This window comes from Chelonia mydas, chromosome 8 (assembly GCF_015237465.2).
Source record: "Chelonia mydas isolate rCheMyd1 chromosome 8, rCheMyd1.pri.v2, whole genome shotgun sequence".
NCBI classification, from domain to species: Eukaryota; Metazoa; Chordata; order Testudines; family Cheloniidae; genus Chelonia; species Chelonia mydas.
In genome coordinates this window covers 36,100,772-36,121,011 of record NC_057854.1, presented here as the reverse complement: position 1 = coordinate 36,121,011, position 20,240 = coordinate 36,100,772, and the positions used below count along the sequence as shown (strand labels likewise).

Sequence of the window (20,240 nt, the reverse complement as noted above, 5' to 3'; positions counted from 1 at the left end):
AGTATTTTATATACTTTTATCACAACCTCTCTTATTTGAATCCCCTCTAAGGTAACAATCCCAATCTTTTCAAACTCCTCATAGAAGAGCTTTCCAGGCCTCTAATCATACTCATTGCTATTTTCTGAACCCCTCTAATTCTGCAACGTCTTTTTGAGCTGGGGTGATCAGAACTGCACACAGTATCTAGATGAGGCTGCACCATTGATTTACATAAAGACATAATATTTTCCGTCGTTCTCCATCCCATTCTTTCTGCAACCTAATGTCTTTGTTTTTTGGACTGCAGCTGCCCAGTGAACAGAGAGGTCTCACTGAGCTGTCTACAATGGTACCCAGGTCCCGTTGCTGAAGCAGCTACCCATAAAGCCTGTGCATATGCAGAAGTAGACATCCTTCTGCTCTATTGGAGGAAGTATTATGATTATCAACAAAATGACTCTGAATCACTATTAATAATATTAATATATATTAATAAAGATATAATATTTTGTACTTCTCTAGCATCTTTTCATGCAAAAATCTTAGAGTACTTTACTGGGACTAACAATTTAAGCCTCATAACAGTCTTTTGAGAAAGCTAAGGGATTGATTTAATTAATGCATTAATTTACTTTCCCCACCACTGAAATGCAGCTCCCTCTTGGGTAGAGCACTGCAGCTGTCTAACAGCACACAGAAATAATACGCAACAGGAAATGAAGAACACGGAGATCCTGATGTTCCATTGCCCTGCCCCTTATGGAGTCATTTGCATTGGTGGAAAGCGAGGGCAAAGAGGGTACAAAATCCACTCTGATTTGGTAGCTCTTTGCACCAATGTAATGACTGCACTTAGCCCAGGGCAGTGGATAGTCAGGCTCAGCATTAACTGAAACTTCAGGGAGAATTTTAGGTCAGCAGAATGTCTCAATAACTGAGCTGGAATTTGGTCAGCCTGGCGGAGTTAATGCCACTGCTCTCCAGAAAGGAGCGAAGGCATCTGTTTATGTTCTTATACTATGCCCATTACCTGAGCATCTGAGCACCATCCTAGATGCTAAGTGCCAGAGTAGAGTAGTAATTTTTGCGATCACCAGATCAGCACATGGTGCTATGGGCATTCCCCTCCTTGGCTGGGTCTAAACCTCTTCTTAGAGGACACCCTAGATTTAGTGCCTCTTGGTGTGTCTCAGATAACAACCTAGCTACCTCTGGTAGCTGTCTGGGAGACTCAGCCCTGAGTCAGAGCTCAGATCCAGTGGCACTGTCCTTCCCTCATCCTCCAACCCGCAGCATGCAAATGCTATCCTAGCCACACCCATGGCACTGGCACTGACTGGAGCTGGGCCCACTCGGCCTCGTGAAGCATGGATCTCTGGCACAGCGCCAGCTCCAAAGAGCAGGTGAGGAATGTGGAGAAAAGCACCCAGCAGGGTGGACCCTGAGCTCTTCTGTAACCTCCCCCAGTCCCTGAGAAGACAACAGTGTGGGAGGCACTGCTCCTCACAGGAAGTGCAAACCCCAAGGGGAAGAGGGAGCAGCTGGGTACCCCACACTGGGGAGGAAAGGTGGAAGGAGTGGCTGCCATCAGCACACATAAGAAAGGCCATACTGGGTCAGATCAATGGTCCATCTAGCCCAGTATCCTGTCTTCTGATACTGGCCAATGTCCAGTCCCAGCAATCAGAGGTTTAGTGGCACCCAGAGCATTGGGTGGCATCAGTGACCATCTTGGCTAATAGCCATTGATGGATATATTCCCCATGAACTTACCCAATTCGTTTCTGAACCCAGTTTTACTTCTTCACAACATCCCCTGGCAACAAGTTCCACAGATTGACTGTATCAAGGGATAGCCGTGTTAGTCTGTATCCACAAAAACAACAAGGAGTCCGGTGGCACTTTAAAGACTAACAGATTGACTGTGCATTGTGTGAAGTATTTCCTTATGTTTGTTTTAATCCTACCGCCTATTAATTTCATTGGGTGCCCCCTGGTTCTTGTGTTATGTGAAGGAGTAAATGACACTTCCTTATTCACTTTCTCCAACCAGTCATAATTTTATAGACCTCTGTCATATCCCCTCTAGTCATCTCTTTTCTAGGCTGAATAGTGCCAGTCTTTTTAATCTCTCCTCATATGGAAGCTGTTTCATACTCCAATCACTTTTGTTGCCCTTCTCTGTATCTTTTCCAATTCCAATATATTTTTTGGAAATGGGGCAACCAGAACTGCATGCAGTATTCAAGGTGTGGGTGTACTATGGATTTATAGAGTGCTTTTATGCTATTTTCTGTCTTATTATTTATCCCTTTCCTAATGGTTCCTAACATTCGATTAGCTTTTTAGACAGCTGCTACACATTGAGCGGATGTTTTCAGAGAACTATCCACAATGACTCCAAGATCTCTTTCTTGAGTGGTAACAGCTAATTTAGATCCCATCATTTTGTATGTATAGCTGGGATTATGTTTCCCCATGTGCATTACTTTGCATTTATCAACACTATTTCATCTGCCATTTTGTTGCCCTGTCACCCAGTTTTGTGAGATTCCCTTTTAGCTCCTTGCACTCTGCTTTGTACCTAACTATCCTCCGTAATTTTGTATTGTCTGCAAATTTTGCCACCTCATTGTTTACCCTTTTTTCAAAATCATGTATGAATAAGTTGAACAGCCACCAGTCCCCGTATAGATCACTGGTGGACACCACTATTTACCTCTCTCCCATTATGAAAACTGACGATTTATTCCAAACCTTTGTTTCCTGATGTTTAACCAGTTACTGATCTATGAGAAGACCGTCCCTCTTATCCCATGAATGCTTACTCTGTTTAAGAGCCTATTATGGGGAATCTTGTCAAAGGCTATCTGAAAGTCCATGTACACTATATCCATTGGCTCATCCTTGTCCACATGTTTGTTGGGCCACTCAAAAAATTCTAATAGCTTGGTGAGGCATGATTTCCCTTTACAAAAACTGAGTCGACTCTTCCCCAATGTAGAGTGTTCATCTATGTGTCTGATAATTCTGTTCTTTACTATAGTTTCAACCAATTTGCCTGGTACTGAAGTTAGGTTTACCAGCCTGTAATTGCTAGGATTGCTTCTGATGCCTTTTTAAAAATTTGATGTCACATTAGATATCCTCCAGTCATCTGGTACATTACCACAGTTAGTATTTCAGCAATTTTATATTTGAGTTCTTTCAGAATAGCAGCTGGTCCTGTTAACCAATCGCTGTTCATCAATGTGTTCCAAACTCTCCTCTATTGACACCTCAGTCTGGGACCATTCCTCAGATTTGTCACCAAAAAAGAATGGCTCAGGTGTGAGAAGCTCCCTCACATCCTCTGCAGTGAAGACCTATGCAAAGAATTAATTTAGTTTCTCTGCAATTACATTTTGTTGAGTGTTCCTTTAGCACCCAGATCTCCAGTGGCCCCACTGATTGTTTGGCAGGCTTCTTGCTTCTGCCGCACTTAAAAAGTTTTTTGGGGGGTGAGTTTTTGAGTCTTTTACTAGTTGCGCTTCAAATTCTTTTTTGGCCTGCCTAATTAAACTTTTACAGTTGACTTGCAGATTGCCCCACCCCCAAGAAACCTGGCGGTCTCACCCCCAAAGTAAGGGGACCTGAGTCACCCAGCACCAACTTGACAGAGGGAATCCCCCTCCCACTCAGTCCCCAGAACACTCACGCCATCCCCCGCCCTCAGCGGGCGTGGCGTACACAACAGCATGGCCCCACCCTCTACCCCTGGTGCTGGGACAGACTGGGGCTGGAGAGAGAGAGGGCTCCTGCTGCGAGCTGGGCACATGTGAGCCGGGAAGGTCGGGCAGAGCAAGCCGTCTGGCAGGACCGAGGGAGCCCAGCGGTGTCTAACGCGAGGCGGCGCAGCGAGGCGGGTGCCGTGGGAGGTAGCGGGGCGATCGCAGAGCAGAGCCCAGAGCGCCGCGGGAACGGCCAGCGGGTGGGAGCAGCCAGTGGGGGAGCCACGCGCCCGGCAGGGAGAGACATGAAGCGGCTGCTCGTGGCTGTCAGCGTCCTTCTGGCTGCAGGTGAGGAGCGGGGAGAGCTGCGCCCGGCGCCGTCCGGCAGGGGAGCCCGAGCGGCGGCTGCGGGCAAAGTTTGTTCCTTGCCCGGGGCCCTCCCCCGAATGGCCCGTGCGCTGGCGCCGCGGCCGAGCCCGCCGGCCCCCCCGTCCACGCGCCCAGTGTCCAGGTGCTGGAGGCCGCGCTTGCATAACGGGCCGGGGCCGGGCTCCCTCTGGCGGGGGAGCCCCTCGCCTTGGCCTCCCTCCAGGAGCCCGTCCCGAGCGCTCCGCTCCCGCCAGCTGGGCACCGCTGTGCCGTTCCCAGCCCCCGGCCTGGCGCTGCGGCCGGTGCCCTGCCGGGGTGCGGACGCTGCCGCGGGCGTGGCACCCTCAGTCACCCGGGGGGCGGCCCGCCCAGGGCTGTGACTATAAATACAGTACCCAGCCCCGGGGCTGCCTATGGCGAGCGCCGGGCAGCTGCGGTGCGGTGTCCGGCGCTGTCCTCTCAGGAACGCCACTCTCTGTCCCGCAGGGTGTTCAGCGGCGGCGCCCGGAGCCGGGCTGGAAGTGCTGCGGGGCCCGGGCTTCCACGAGGCGAGCAGCGGCCGGTCCGTCGCGCGGCTGCTCGGGAGCGGGCTGGAGGAGGAGCGCGATCCGGACGGCGGCGGGTTCTCGTCGGGGGATTATTTCCTGGAGCTCCCGAGAGGTGCGTGTGTGCGGGGCTCGCCGGGCGCGGGCAGCGCCAGGTGGCCTCCCCTGCGGCGGTGGGAAGCGGGGGCGGGCAGCCCGCGGGTCCCGATCCGGGGCTGCCCTAGAGGCTGGGTGCTCGGATCCACGGTGAGAGGCTGGGAGCCCAGCTCAGGAACAAGCACAGCGGGCTGCTGAAGGGAAATCGATTTAGCTCTGGCAGCGCTGGGATTTCCTGGGTAAGGGAGGAAGTGACCTGGTGCCAGGGGACCTTTTCCCCGCTCAGGGGAATGTCACAGGTCGCATCTTCTGTGTGATACCATGGCGAGAGGGGGAAGGAGAGGGAGTGAGTCAAATGCAGCAAAATACATAAGCAGGTGCTTAACTTTAAGCATGTCCCATTGGCTTTCAAGGAACATGCTTAAAGCTAACCACCTGCTTTGCTGAGCTGGCATGGCATTAAGGGGGTGCTTACATGTTGGCCTGGCTTGGGAGGTTGTTCCTGGGGCTGCTTGTGGGGTGAGGAGCATGGTGTGATTGCCTAGGCCGGGTGGATAGGGAAAAACTTTTGTAGCTAGAGTGGGGTTGACTCTGGGGAGAGTTCCTCTTGGGTGCTGAAAGACAAGGAGTGTCTGTGGGAGAGGCCAGGAGTGGGGTAAGCCCCAGAGCTGAGGGGGCAGTTCTGTTGTTGATTGATGTGTGCAAAGCCCTGACAGCAGGAATCCAGCGGGGGAGGGGAAGCCAGGCCAGAATGTTCCCACGGAAATTCCTGCCTTATTTGCTTTGTGTCGGTTCAGTTGTTTTTAGTAGTTCCTTTTCTGTGCTCTTTGCCTTCTCTGTTACCCTGGAGTCCTTAGTGCCCCTGCCGAGACCCAGTGCTGCATTCCCTGTAACACTCAAATCCCCAGTGCTGCATCCCCATTACCCCTAGTCCCTGGGGACTCTTCCCAGATCCAGCACTCAGTTCTTTGCCATGTGCAGTCATTGACAGCATGTTTAATGCACAGCCCTCTCCGGAGCAGGAGGAGAGGGAGACTTGGTAGCTAAGGGGTCCTGTAACTGTTCAGTTGTTGAAGTAATGTCCTCTCTTTTGTGGGAAAGTCCTATAGAACGGAATAGATTCATAGATTCCTAGGCCAGAAGGGACCATTACAATCAGCCACAGGCCTTTTAGGAAAATATCCAGTCTAGATTAGTGAGGGCACTGAGAGGGCTCTGTGGAAATGGCTTTAAAACCCCATGTCATTCAACAGAGAAGGAGATCCGTTCCATGGGTGTTTTGCACCCCTGTGTAGAAATCTATAAAATATATGGGATTCCCTATTCGCTTCTATAGGATGGTTCCCAAAAGCCTACAGAAAGGTTGAGCTCTCTGTATTACATCATCTGGGACGCTCCCCTGTGGATCCATCCAGTTGAGATTGCATGCCATCCCCGTCTGGAGTGGTCACCACCCAGGAGTCACACCCCACTGCCCACACACTGCTACTCCTCATACCAACCAGGGGTTAGTCACTGAGCTGCGGGCATCTGAGTCCACCTTCACCCCGCTGTGCCTGTCCATTTATGTTTGGTTTCTCTGATGTTCTTTGGGCGAAGTGCTGGTCCCATTGAATACCGCAGGAGTGGGGGCGTTAGCTTGGTCGTGACCAGGATTTGACACAGGGACAAATTCAGATCTGGCGTTACCAATGTAACTCCACTGATGTCACTCAGATTGCACGCACGCACACCGTCTGCCTGTTACGCTCTGTGGCTTTTCCTCTTTTTTTGTTCCCTCTCCAGGCTGGTTCCTCTCCATCTGCGATGTCTGCCCATCAGCTTTGCAAAACCAGGCTGATCTATTGCACCACAGGGGTGGAGTCTGCGGAGACTCATCCTCTCTCCCTGTCTGTTCTCACCATAAACTTTTCTCCTTTCCTGTCTCTGCCCATCACTAGCTGTCACAGTTCTCCCCACCTCACACCCACACTCCCTGGGCTGCCCTCTCCTCTCCATTTCTCCACATCTCTCTGCTCCTCTTGGGATGTGCACATTTCTTCTTTCTGAATGCAAGCAGTGAGCATTTGGAAGGGAGAGAGGTGTCTCACATTAGTGTGGGTGAGCTGACAGGCCTCCGATGTCTCAGCTCTGAGAAGAGGATCAGTTGGGAGTGGGATATTTGGATGTGACCCTAGTACTTCAGGGAGTGGTAGTCACCAGTTCTCACCTCCCCCACACTCTCTAGGGCAGCATTTCTCATTTGGGGGGGTTGCACCCTTTGGGGGGAGGGTCATGGAGAGCAGTCAGAGTGATTGCAAAGGTGAAATTTTATTAAAGTCTAAAGCAGAGAAGATCTGGCTCCCCCTCACACCCTTGCCCTCTGCGGTAAGTGTTCTCTGTCAGCCTCTCGAAATACACACACAAATGAATCACATAGGTTGATCATTGCCACCCTTGCTTTATAGCAAAGTAAGTGGATTGTGAAAATATTTGATGAGGGTGGCCAGCGTGGATGGGTTGAGACACACTGCTCAAGGTGGTCATCAGTTCTTCTCTGGCCTGGGAGCCCCTCCTTCAAACCCCATCTCTCCTGATGCCTTTAACTGCTGTGTCAGCCGTACCCAGTGGAAGGGAGATGTCCCTGAGCTATCTCAAGGCACTGATCAGTCTGGAACATGCTCTCTGCATGCAGGGGTCTGTGCCATCATTTTCTGCTCTTGGCTTACCCCACACCCTTCCTACTTCTTGTGCCTGTCAGCCGGCTGCTGGCCAGAGTGGAACGACAGGCCTGTGAGATGGCTTCCCTCAAATGATTCTGTCCTGCACCTGCAGAGTTTCCTTGATCTCTGATCTGCTGACAAGGGGATAGAGGCACAAGGGCCTGGGAGGCAAGCAGGGAGAAGTGAAAGCACCACGGTGCAGTTTTGAGCGTCCTTCCCCTTTCCCTGCGATAGCAACCCTCTGCCCTGTGGGTCACAGCGCCTGCGGCAGGGAGATAAACCAGCAGGGCTCCCATCGGACACACACAGTTCCTGTGAGTTTTGTGGTCTCTGTGGTTCTTCGTGAAATGACAACTTGCAAAGCTCCTACAATACCCCAGGTGGCTCCTTCTTCTATTTCTCTGGCCCTAGTGGAGTCTGAACCTGCCGGTACTGCCAGGCCCCCCACACTGTGTGGTACTTGGAGGTCAGTTTCTGCTGCCCACCAAGGGGTGCTGAAGGATTCAGGCCTTACTCCAAGTGAGGGAGGGTATTGGAACCTAGCCCTTAATCATAGAAATGTGGGGCTGGTGGGGACCTCGAGAGGTCATCTAGCCCAACGCTTGTGCTGAGTCAGGACCAAGGAAACCTAGACCATCCTGACCAGTGTTTGCCCAGTCTCTTCTTAAAAGTCTCCAGCAATGGGGATTCCACAACGTCTCTTGGTAACCTGTTCCAAAGCGTCACTATCCTTAGAATTAGAAAACTTTTCCTAATATCTAACCTGAATCTCCCTTGCTGCAGATTAAGCCCATTACTACTTGTCCTGTCTTCAGTGAACATGGAGAACCATTGATCCCAGTCTTCTTTAGAGCAGCCCTCAACATATCTGAAGACTGTTATCAGGGCCCCCCTTAGTCTTCTTTTCTCAACACTAAACAGGCCCAGTTTCTTTAACCTTTCCTCACGGGTCAGGTTTTCTAAACCTTGTCTCATTTTTGTTGCTCTCCTCTGAACTCTCTCCAATTTGTCCACATCTCTCCTAAAGTGTGTGATGTCCAGAACTGGACACAGTACTCCAGCTGAGGCCTCACCAGTGCTGTGTAGAGGGGGACAGTTCCCTCCCTTTTCTTACATACAACATACCTGTTAATACACTCCAAAATGATGTTAGTCTTTTTTGCAACTGCATCACACTGTTGACTCATGGTTGCCACATGTCTGATGTTGTCTGGGGCTGTCCCAGTTTCAGTGAGGAATACCACTTCCTCCAGGCCTTGTGGGGGTGGCGGGGGAAGAGACACAGTAGCTTATGACATATCCGCTTTCAAGGCTTGAAAGTTGACATCATGTTGCAGTGTGATGTTTGGATGCAGAGTGGTAATGGCACAAGGTGATGATTCCTTAGCTGTGTCACTGACACCACCATAGAGTGAAGAACTCTTACAAGGTTCCCATCCCTTCATTCCTGCTTTTGTTCCTGAGCCAATGAGGCACGCTGTATGCTCCCACTGAAGTCCCTCAGAATTCATGGTGCTCAGCACTTGGCATGATCAAGCTGTTCACTTGGAGAATGAGAATAGCCTGGTCAGTTTCACTTTGTCTGTGGGGAGCATCAGGATGGCCTGGTGTGCTGTAGCTGTCGTCAGAGTAATTTGCAAGCACAGGTTGGGGAGGCATTATTTGACTTTAAAAATTGTTTCCAGTGAAATTCAAAAACGGCAGATTTCATGGGACTGTGTCTGTTTACATCAGCTTGTTTTCAGAAAACCTAAATTTGGGGCCTGAACTGACCTGCCAGTGCCCTGTAATACTGCATGTGTCCTATGTGCAAGCCATCATTGTAACCACGGGAAAATCAGCCTGATTAGGACTATGAATAGTCTCTTACAAAAGACCAGACTGATCAGAGAAATAAAGGGTAGATAAAGACTCAATGCCTAATCTTCTGTGGTCAGTGGAAACCAGTGTATATAATAGTAAGATGTGAGATATGTACTGTGCTGTTTTTCTCTCTGAATCTCCACTAACTTGTTCCTTTCTTTCCTTTAGCATCTTTATGAATCAGAAATGCTCTGATATTTGTTGAAATCTGCAAAAATGGTGAAACCTCTGGCTGGGGGCAGATAGTTTGTCAGTGATGCTAGAGCTGAGGCAGATGCCTGACAAAATGCTGTGCTGGATACAGTGGAGTTGACTTCTGTTCTTCTTTTAAAATTGTCTTCCAGTTGCCTTCTTGTCCAAGCCAGAAGGTCTGGTTACTCCAAAAAAAGAAGGGAATGGGAAGAAAAGGAGGAAGGGCAAAGGCAAGGGGAAGAAGAGAGACCCATGTCTGCGAAAGTACAAGGACTTCTGTATTCATGGAGAATGCAAATACATCAGAGAGCTGAAAGCTCCATCCTGCATGTAAGTTATCAGCATATCTCTGTCCTAGGGAAACCTTAGTCATTGTTCCTTGAATTCTCTAAACCACACACAGGAAGAGTGTAGGAGATATTTTTAGTGCATACTCTTAGAGCCCTGTGCAGATACAAAATTTGGATCCACATCCAATCCGCGGTCCACAAACATGGTGAACAATACATCCGCGGATTTGCAGGGCTCCACATACTCTCACTCTGTGAGGATACTGTTCTGTTTTCACATGCTGCTTGAGTTTTTGCATCGCTTTGGCACCCTGTGCTCAACCCTGGACTCCGTTGGGTCTTGGTAAAGACACAGGTCCAGATGTGTGTCCCTCTGTTGCACGTGTCGGCCTTCCATTAAATTCCCCAGTGGTCTGATACCGGGGATGCCACGTGAATCTCCGTGGGCCCTGAGTGAGCACGGAGTTAAGCCTTCAGGAAGTCAGTACGACACAACTTCCTTTTGTGGCGTGTTTGTCTATTGCAGGGCACTTGGTAGCCCTTTCCAGTCATGCTTTCAGAAATGGGCGCTGACTTTAGGAACCCAGACTCAGGTGCCTGTAGCCTGTGTTTCAGGAATGCTGGATCCCCCCAACTCCAGCTCAGCTCAGGTCAGTTGGAGCTGAGATGTTCTGCACCTCTAAAGATCAGGCCCTGGGAGCAGGGAGCTGAACTCTCCTGAAAATCTAACCATAGGCGTCTCAAGCTGGGCACCCAGCAACAAAGGCACCTGAACTCAGTGGCTGCTCTTGAACATGGCTGTTCCTTTTTCCAAGGGCCCATCTAATTAATGTGTCCCATGGTGTATTGTGCAGGTAGCAGCTCTGGTGATGGGTAGGGAGGGGATAGAGGAAGAGTCACGGAGAACGGGAAAGCTGGAAGGATCCACTTAGCCCTGGGAGACTGTGACATTCGCAGAGTGACTGAGTATTCTTCCCACACCAAGAACCTACTCTTGATGTCTTCAAAGGACAAGACCGAAAAATGCTTTCATTCAGCATTAGGCATACGCACCGGCTACTGTCACACAGTCTACCAGTGAGACCCGCTAGGCCATGGAATGGTTTCTCAAAGGGAAACAGTGGAAGCTGAAGAAAAAAGCCCTGGAGAACACCTTGTAGGGAAGGTTTTTACAGTGGCTAGTGGGAGCTGGGGCTAGATGTGACTGGATTCTTCCATCTCTGATTTCTAGGATTCTCTTTGTTAAGCTGATGTATTTGTTGTGAGTGCTGCAAGCAAGTTCTCCCTCCGCATTAGAGTTTATGTGCACTTCTGCTTGTCTGGTACTGTCTCACCATGCAGATGGTCTTCTCCAGCACTGAGGTCTCTTTCTGAGGAGCTCCCTTCAAGGCCTTCTTGTCCTAGACCATCTAGTGCAGGGTTCTGCTCTTCTTCTGCAGCAGTTCAGGGCTTGGGGGCTGGAAAGGGAAAGTAAATCTCTTCATCCACCTCTTCAAATGTGACAGTCCTGTCTGTTGCACCAGTGCAGTAGTGCAAGCAGAAGGATAATATGGTGTTTAGACTATCTCTGTCCCAGCTCCAAGCAGCCAGGGTTGGAGACAACAGCTTTGAGGGCACCGTGCGTGGCAGCCTGCCAGGAACATGTTGAAGCTGTTCCATTGTGAGCCATTCCTCTGTTTACCCCCGTGTTGGAGCTGCTTCCCTGGGCTGGACTACTGTTAATTAATCATTCTCTGCCTCTCCTGGGTGCTTTCCTCTGAGGAGCTCAAAGTTCTTTCAGACATGAATGGACTCCCTCTGCCATCACCCTCAGGAGGTAGGGAAGTATCAGTCACCCATGCCCACTGCACAGGTCGGGGAAGCTGAAGCTAGTGAGAGATTGTTGCAATGTTGACACTGGCCTGAACCTTGCGGTTCATTTCTTGTCAGACTCCCCAGAACACTGATCTGGTGGTGCTCTTTAACCTGTCCCCTGAGCTACCGCTGCCTGTCCACCGAACCTGCTGAAGATCGCAGAGCCTTGGCTCGTCGTGTGCAACCTTCTGGCATTGGAAACTTGGGGCAGCGTGGTGTTGCGGAAATCAGTGAGTGCTGCTCTGGGAGCCTCTGAGTGTTTTCTGCCCTGAAGCTGCAGCTGAGGGAATTCCTAGCAGCCTGAGCAGCTGGCTCCTGAAACATGATGCTCGCAGCAGCCGCCAGCAGAGCAGTCTCTGCTGTCAGGGTCCTAAGCAGCTCACTATCTGGGCTGCTGCAGAGGTCGATGACACCTCTTGCAGGAGTGCAGCAGGCGCTTGAGGGGACGGACTCTCCGGACAGTCAGGCACCTGACTGAACTCCTGATGGATCTGGCTGGGGATGCTCTTTCTTAACCAGTGCTTCCTGTGGGGACAAGGCCTTTGGGGCAGCAATGAAAGGAGGTGTTCGGAGGGCAAGGGCCAGAGCTGGATTAAGGCTCACCCATCCAGACCTCAGCATCTGGAGGCAGACACCACTGTTCAGAAGGCCCCATTCCCATGAGCTAGTTTCCCTAGCCGCACTCTTCTGCCTTAGTTCCCCTCCTCCCTGATGAGAGCAGAGGCTCCGAGGTGGCTCACTGAGGCCACTGCTCTTGCCTTTAACAAGATCTAAAGGAGTCCGAGGTTCTCAGCTGCAGTGGCTGGTATCCACTAGCCACCTGCTGAGAAAGCTGAGGGATTGTGAGCATTCCAGCCCTGCTCTGCTCAGCCAGCATCTTCAGCAGATCCAGGGCTGCTGCTTTGAGTTTCATTGCGACCTTTGCCTGCTGTGGTTGTTGGGAGAACATGTCGATGTAGCACACTATATGGTGTTAGCTGAGGGCACTGGCAGCATTTTGTTCTGGACAGGGTTTGGGGTTTGCTGGAGACCTTCTGGCCCCTCAGCTCCTGTGGTTCTTTGCCCTTGGTGTAATGTGAGCATTGGAGGCTGAAGATGACATTGACACATGGCATGTGCTGGATTTAATGGCGCTCGATCTAAACATGGGACACTTGATCTGGATGTCTGGCATGTGTCCACATGTTTGACGAGAAGCTCATCCCTCTCTGATTGGGCCTTGGCAAGGGTCCGGGGCTATGGGTGTGTGTGTGTGTATATTAGGCTGTTTACGTGATTCTCCTTTGATTCACTGCAAGGGGTGTTTGGGTAATTAGCCTCCTGGCTCTGATGCAGATTTTATTTCTGTTACATGAATAATTACCTGGGCAGAGGAGAGGTGGGCGGCTCATGTGTCACAAGTGTTCGTTTGCTCCCGTTTGAGAAGTGCATCTGTGGGAAATATCCCCAGAGGAGGCATTCAAACTTCTTTCATCTCCGTTAGCAAGCGCGAGGTCAGACTTGTCCTTGGCTTCCTTAAATGGGACTTCCAGGCTCTGAAAATGGGAGCTGAAGAGGTTTGTCCTAGTGCTGAACTCTAAGTCCCTGACGTGCTAATAGAATTCAAGGATCTCTGTGCAGTGGGCGACACTTAGTTGAGCTCATATTTTAATGGCCTCCTCTTAGCCTGTATCTAACGGGAGCTGGGATTTCTCAAGCGTGTCCCAATGACAAAACTCTGACCCTGATGGTCAGGGTGGAGTGATGCCCCTGGTGCCACCCCTTCAGCCTGCCTCCCCACTAATCTCACGCCCTCTCACTCGCTTCTGAGCAGTGGAAGGCATGTGACAGGATCTGGAGGGTTTAGGTGACCTAGGACGGTTCAGGTCAGACAAACAGAACTGGATGGAGCTGGGAGCCCATCATGCACGGGGCAGCTGTTCTGACGCTTTTTTTTTTTTTTTACATAGCACTGAATGAATTCAGTGTTCTACTCACCCGTGAAATACGGCCAGCTCTGGGGAGGAGCGAGGTAGCCAAAGGGATCACAGCACGCTGCACGCCAGCAGGGCACTTTGGAGCAAGGTCCCTGAAAATGTTGTGGGATTGCTAATGTCTCCACAGACCCTTGGATTCAAAAGTCTTGTGGGGAAGACCCCCATGTGACAAGCTGCATGGAGCCCAATATATTCATGCTGAAGGCTTGAATCCATCCTGCTGGGGATCCAGGCAGGCTAGAGAGCCCCATCCTGATGCTTGGGCCAGTACCCACTGTGATTCACTTTGGGAAATGCCAGCCCAGTGCACAGCAGCAATGCCAAAAGGTTGGGCAGGGTGCTGGGCTGTACTGGATGTGGGAAGGACAGTAGAGAGCAATAGGCGATACTGGGACCTGTCAGGGACACTGCCCCGGTCCCTGGGGGGAGATGACTGCCCTGGAGAGGGTGCAGCTAAGGCCAGCAATGGCGATGCCAGGCCTGAAGGATCGAAGCACTGAGCGAAGTTTCGGGGCCTTGGGCTGAGTCTCACCAGCGAGGAGGAGGTCATGCTGTGTCCTGAGAGCTAGGAGGGGGATGGAAATGTTCTGTGACACATGGGTGGAAGGGGCTGGAGAACAGTTCTGATGTTAATTAATGCCCAAGGCAAAACTTTGCTCCTAGAGTTCCCTGTTATTACTGTCTTTTAAACTGTCTTTCCTCTCCCCAAAACTAGATGCCAGCCAGGGTACCATGGCGAGCGGTGCCACGGCCTCACTCTCCCCGTGGAAAACCCCTCCACCAGCTATGACCACACCACGGCATTGGCCGTCGTAGCGGTTGTGCTGTCCTCTCTGTGTCTCGTCATCATTGCTGCGTTGCTCATGCTCAGGTATTGGGGAGTGGGCTGCCACACACTGTTCACAAGACCTGCAACTTCGGGGGTGGGAGGGAAGGAGGCTCCCTGTGGTCGCACTGCATGGGATACACCCGCCTGCTCCTAAACCCAGAGCCCTCACCCCAACCTGGGTGAACTGCCCCCGCTGATACCAGTGCTGGTGTTCCCTGGGAATCAAGCCCTCTGTGTACGGGAGCAGGGGTCTCCCTGGCTCAGTGGCTGATGGCATTTATAGCCTGGGACCACCTTGCTGTCCAGTTCTCTGTCCTCCTTGTCTTGAGTGTTTGTTTTTGATGCTCACCATGGGCTGGGTTTGTTCCCAGCTTTGCCCTGGCTTCTGAAGGAAAGATCCAGCAGTGTCAAACCAGCTTGGGGAGAAGTGGGCTGATGGGAAGCAGTTGCTTTCTTTCTCCAGACATCAGAGATGCCCAGCCTCTTGCGTCTCTCCCCAAGGGAGGGACTGAGATGGAAGGTGTGACACGGCATCTTATGGCCAAGATGAGAACAGTGACGGCCCCAGGCGGCTCCTGTTGCGGCGGGTGGGTTCGTGACCCTGACCAGAGCACCAGCGGCATGCTAGTGAGTGTCTGTCTGCTTGTGTTTGCAGATGTCACAAAAGAGGAGTTTATGATGTAGAAAATGAAGAGAAAATTAAGTTGGGCATCACCGGAAACCACTGATGGCATCGGGGGACCTGCAAGGTAACCCTCCGGCATGGGCATTGCGGCATGGCAGGGACAGCTTCCATCTGCAAGACTGCACATGGCCCTGCTGGGCCAGGCCCTGTGGGCAGCGACAGGTGCAGCTAGTGGGCATGGATCTTGATGGGTTCTGCAGACGTTCTGTCACACTGGGCCAGTTCTGTTCTCTCGTGCAGTCTGACAATGACTAATGCGTCCTTCTCGGATTGAGACTGGGAGCTCAATAGCCTGTGCCTATTACCTGAGCTCCGATAGGGAACAAACCCCATTTCTCTGATTCAGCCCCCAGAGGAGCAAATCCGTGACTCTGCAGTGGGTCTCCTGGCCCTGCCACTGGCCTAAAGTGAACGGATCGCTTTGTACCCATCTCTGGCTTCCTGGCTGAGCCCAATTCTGAATCACCCTGCTGGTTTCCAAAGACCAACGATGCCTTGCTCTGCCCAGTCCCTCTCTGGGTGGTGCTCCTCTATGCTTCCCCCTTTCCAACCCACTCTGCTGCTCCAATCCCCTGCTCACAGGGTCCCCCACCCGCTCCCTCTGCTCTGTCTCTCTGACCTCAGAGCCACATAGCTCCCTTGCTCACCCCTCTGGTCATGGCTTCCCCTCTCCGTAATTGAGGGTTGTTTATTCACTTGTTCCTCTCTGTCTCTCTGAGATTCCCTGCCTCTCTCCCTTCTTTAAATCTTGCCTTAAAAAAGCCCTACCTTTTTGCTCCCACGTGTCCTTCCCTTATTACTGCATCATTCTTCCATACTCCCTTCCTCAGCCACTGGTGTAGTGGTATTCTTCCAGTGTTGCACTGGCAATCAGAGGCTGTGTTTCACCCCAGAGGCAGCTGCACTTCAGTGGTGGGCAGGTGCTGGGAAGGGGAAATGCCCCTCCGCTGGTCCAAACGCTGATATCACACATGCTTCCAGGTTTTTAAATTAGGAAAATGTCATGTCTCCCAGATGGGTAAATTAATATGTAGAAGGGTTTACTAATTAGTGGGTGTCGTTCCAGGGAAGGCTTTATCAAAAAGGTAAATATAGGTTGTTGGGTCTGATCCTGGCACAACTCACACAGGAATCAGTGGGAGCTGTTGGTGATCAGTACCTGTGAAGATGAGGCATATTGTTAATACCTACCTGCATCCCTGATTCTGCAAGGTCTGAGAGGCTGCATTGAAGTCATTGGGAGCTCAGAGTACTCCACATCCAGATGGATGGGACACTTACTCTGGCTCTGATTCAGGAAAGCATTCACGCATGTGCCTGAATTCCTTTGACGTAGGCATGTTCCTAAGTTCCATGTATGGGCTTAAGTGTTTTCCTGAATCAATGCATCGGTGTGGGGTGTTCTGTGAGGATCTGCACCCACCGCTAAAGCACGTCGCCTTGCACAAGGCACAAGCCGTGATGTGAAATGACCCAGCCTTGTGTTGTGTTTCAGGATTCAGCAGTGAAGCAATTCTACCTCCACCAAGAAGCCAGACATAGGAACTTAAGACTCTGTTTATTGGACCTATTGAAAAACCAAAGGGAGTAGAAGGGGAGTATCTGTTTTTGGGGGTTGTGTCAGGGAATTGCTTTACTGAAACACGCATCTCAATGAGCCAACCTGATCTGCTGGAATGGAAGAAGGTGGCAGGAGAGGTGACTTCCTGCTGGATGGTTTCCAATAAGCAGTGGAATTCCTTGAGGAGTCTCAGCTGAAGGGCTCCTGCTGAGGATGGAAAACTGGACCTTAGCTTTAGAGCTTTGCTAGGGACTGGAGAGTAACTAAAACCAAACCTGAATTTGGATCCTTCAAACGCATGCTGAGGAACTAACTGTGAAAGACTTCGATTCCGCGGAGACTGACTGCGGCTTTATTAGATGGAGGCGGGGAGGGAAACTATTTAACAAGATATTTTTCATGTTAAATTATATATTTATTTTAGATATACTGTACATAGTATTTATTTAGGGTCTGATCCTGTACTCTGGAAATCAAGGGGAGCTTTAGTATGAGTTCAGACAGCAGGATCGGGCCCTCACTTTTTAAAATGTAACATAATGGTCTAATAATTAACACTTTGTTACAAATGCTTAGATATTATTTAATGATGACTGGAAAAGGAGTCAGATAATTTTAATATGGTCATTTAATAAGGAACGATGTGTCCTTACTAACTATTGTCCATGAATATTTCATGTGGCACTATAAGGGGAAAAATATGGACAGCATGAGCCAAACAGCAGATTTCAGCACTTCTGCATGTCCCCTTCTCCCTTCTTGCTGAGAATCAGCAGGTGAAGGGAAACACATGTACGGGGGCAAACTCAGACCAGCTGTTGGTGAGTGCAGCTCCGCTGAATCTGACCTATACTGTCCAAACATTTCTATTATTCGAAACTCGACTGGCGCTTATTCCAACCTCTGTGATTGGAAAAAAAGGGGTGGGTTCATTCAAAATTCAAAGCCTAGGCCAAACGCCAAAGGTGCGGGAGACAAACATGGGGGAAACTATCTCAAGATACTCTCTACGTTGTCTTCAGGACCCCAAGGAAGTTTTATGGGGTCTCTTCCCTCATGGAGATTCCTGAAGTCCCTGCATTAGAAGAAGTTTGAGTTCTTAAGCATGTCAGATTTCAGAGGCTGCTGTGAGCGTCCTCATGTTGTTACATCCTGCGCTTCGAGAACTGGTTCAGACGTTACAATCAAAATAAAAATAACCCAAACTCACTTGTGTTTCCTGTTCATTGAGCCCTATGCTGGGAAGCCTCCTGAAAGCAAGGTGATGTATAGACGGTAGCAGGGAGTGTCAAAGCAGAGAGAGCTAGCTGTTTTTCCATGGGAAATCTGCTTTTCTCTAGCATTACACAAGGACTCATTTTTAGACTGGAGTGCCTAAGTCTGCACACTCATTTTCACATTTTGGGGGCTCATCTTGGCACTGAGCAATATTTGTCATTGTTTTCTAGTCCTGGCAAATATAGTGTCAATCTATAAAAGACAACCGGGGAAATTACAGACCAGTCAGCTTAACGTCAGTACCTTAAAGATAATGGAGCAAATAATTAAGCAATCAATTTGCAAACACTTAGGCCTGGTCTACACTGCGGGGCGGGGGAGAGAATTGATCTAAGTTATGCAACTTCAGCTATGTGAATAACGTAGCTGAAGTCGACGTACTTAGATCTACTCACCGCAGTGTCTTCACTGTGGTGAGTCGACTGCTGACGCTCCACAGTCGACTCTGCCAGCGCCTCTCGCTCCGGTGGAGTACAGGAGTCGACAGGAGAGCGCTCGGGGGTTAATTTATCGCGTCTAGACTAGATGCGATAAATTGACCCCCCGCTGGATTGATCAGTGCCCGCCGATCTGGTGGGTAGTATAGACATTCCCTTAGATGATAATAAGGTGATAAGTAACAATCAGCATGGATTTTTCAAGAACAAATCATGTCAAACCAACTTAATAGCTTTCTTTGACAGGGTAACAAGCCTTGTGGATAGAGGGAAGAGGTAGATGTGGTATAGCTTGATTTTAGTAAGGCTTTTGATACTGTCTCGCATGACCTCATAAACAAACTAGGGAAATCCAACCTAGATGGACCTACTATAAGGTGGGTGCATAACTACTCTCTGGGGACAGTTTTCCAACCCGTTTTCAGTGGTTCACAGTCAAGCTGTAAGGGCATATCAAGTGGGATACTGCAGAGATCAGTTCTGGGTCCAGTTCTGTTCAATATCTTCATCAATGATTTAGATAATGGCATGCAGAGTACACTTAAAGTTTATAGATGCAACCAAGCTGGGAGGAGTTGCAAGTGCTTTGGAGGATAGGATTAAAATTCAAAATCATATGGACAAACTGGAGAAATGGTCTGAAGTAAATAGAATGAAATTCAATAAGGACAAATGCAAAGTACTCCACTTAAGAAGGAACAAGGAATGGCGCACACACACAAAATTGGAAATTACTGACTAGGAAGGAGTACTGTAGAAAGGGATCTGGGGGTCTTAGTGGATAACAAGCTAAATATGAGTCAACAGTGTAACACTTGCAAAAAAAGCAAACAATCTGGAATGTATTAGCAGGAGTGTTGTAAGCAAGACAGGAGAAGTATGTCTTCCACTCTACTCTGTGCTGTTTAGGTCCCAACTGGACTATTGTGTCCAGTTCTGGGCGCCACATTTCTGGAAAGATTTGGAGAAAGTCCAGAGAAGAGCAACAAAAATGATTAACGGTCCCCAGGAGGGAAGATTGAAAAAATTGGGTTTGTTTAGTCTGGAGAAGAGAAGACTGAGTGGGGACATAACTGTTTCAAGTACATAAAAGATTGTTACAAGAAGGAGGAAGAAAAATTGTTCTTCTTAACCTCTGAGGATAGGACAAGAAGCAATGGGGTTAAATTGCAGCAAGGGCAGTTTAGATTGGACATTAGGAGAAACTTCCTAACTGTCAGGGTGGTTAACCCTGGAACAAATTGCCTATAGAGGTTGTGGAATCTCCGTCATTGGAGATTTTTAAGACAAACCCCTGTCAGAGACATAGGTGCCAACTTCTGCTGGTGTTGGTGGGTACTCAACCCCCTCCCCCCGCCCGGACTCCACCCCTGCCCCACCCCCTCCTGCCCTTGCCCTGCTCCCATGCCAACCCCTTCCCCAGAGTCCCTGCCCCAACTCCACCCCCTCCTTGCCCCTATTCCAACCCCTTCCCCAAATCCCTGCCCCAGCCCCGCCTCCTTCCCTGAGCACACCACGTTCCCGCTCCTCCCCCCTCCCTACCAGAGCTTGTTGCACCGCAAAACAGCTGTTTTGCAGCAGCAAGTGCTGGAAGGAGAAGTGGGAATGCGGCGCGCTCTGGGGAGGAGGCTGAGGCTGAGGTGAGGTGAGCTGGGGTGAGGGGCGGGGAGCTTGGCTGCTGGTGGGTGCAAAGCACCCACCAATTTTTCCCTGTGGTTGCTCCAGCCCTGGAGGACTCACAGAGTCGGTGCCTATGGTCAGAGATGGTGTACATAATCCTTAGCCCTGCCATGTGAGCAGGGGACTGGATGAGATGACCTCGAGGACCCTGGAGCACTCTTGAGGTCCCTTCCAGTCCTATGATTCTAAGA

General features: G+C 50.2%; 1 protein-coding gene across 1 annotated transcript; it reads left to right on the top strand.

Moving 5' to 3' along the window:
- The first annotated feature begins 3,709 nt into the window (after nt 1–3,709).
- HBEGF (heparin binding EGF like growth factor) lies at nt 3,710–17,863 on the top strand. The gene is made up of 6 exons (XM_037907214.2): nt 3,710–4,040; nt 4,548–4,721; nt 9,612–9,789; nt 14,295–14,450; nt 15,064–15,157; nt 16,589–17,863. Exons 1-5 carry the CDS (start codon nt 3,998–4,000, stop codon nt 15,134–15,136), a joined length of 624 nt encoding a protein of 207 aa, XP_037763142.1. The 5' UTR covers nt 3,710–3,997; the 3' UTR covers nt 15,137–15,157; nt 16,589–17,863.
- The last annotated feature ends 2,377 nt before the right edge of the window (nt 17,864–20,240 follow it).

Bases quoted from the DNA above. Each gene is read 5' to 3' on its own strand.
- HBEGF (XM_037907214.2), top strand. From the start codon at position 3,998: ATGAAGCGGCTGCTCGTGGCTGTCAGCGTCCTTCTGGCTGCAG. The intron at 4,722-9,611 runs GTGCGTGTGTGC...ATTGTCTTCCAG, and splicing joins TTTCCTGGAGCTCCCGAGAG to TTGCCTTCTTGTCCAAGCCA. The intron at 14,451-15,063 runs GTATTGGGGAGT...TTGTGTTTGCAG, and splicing joins GCTGCGTTGCTCATGCTCAG to ATGTCACAAAAGAGGAGTTT.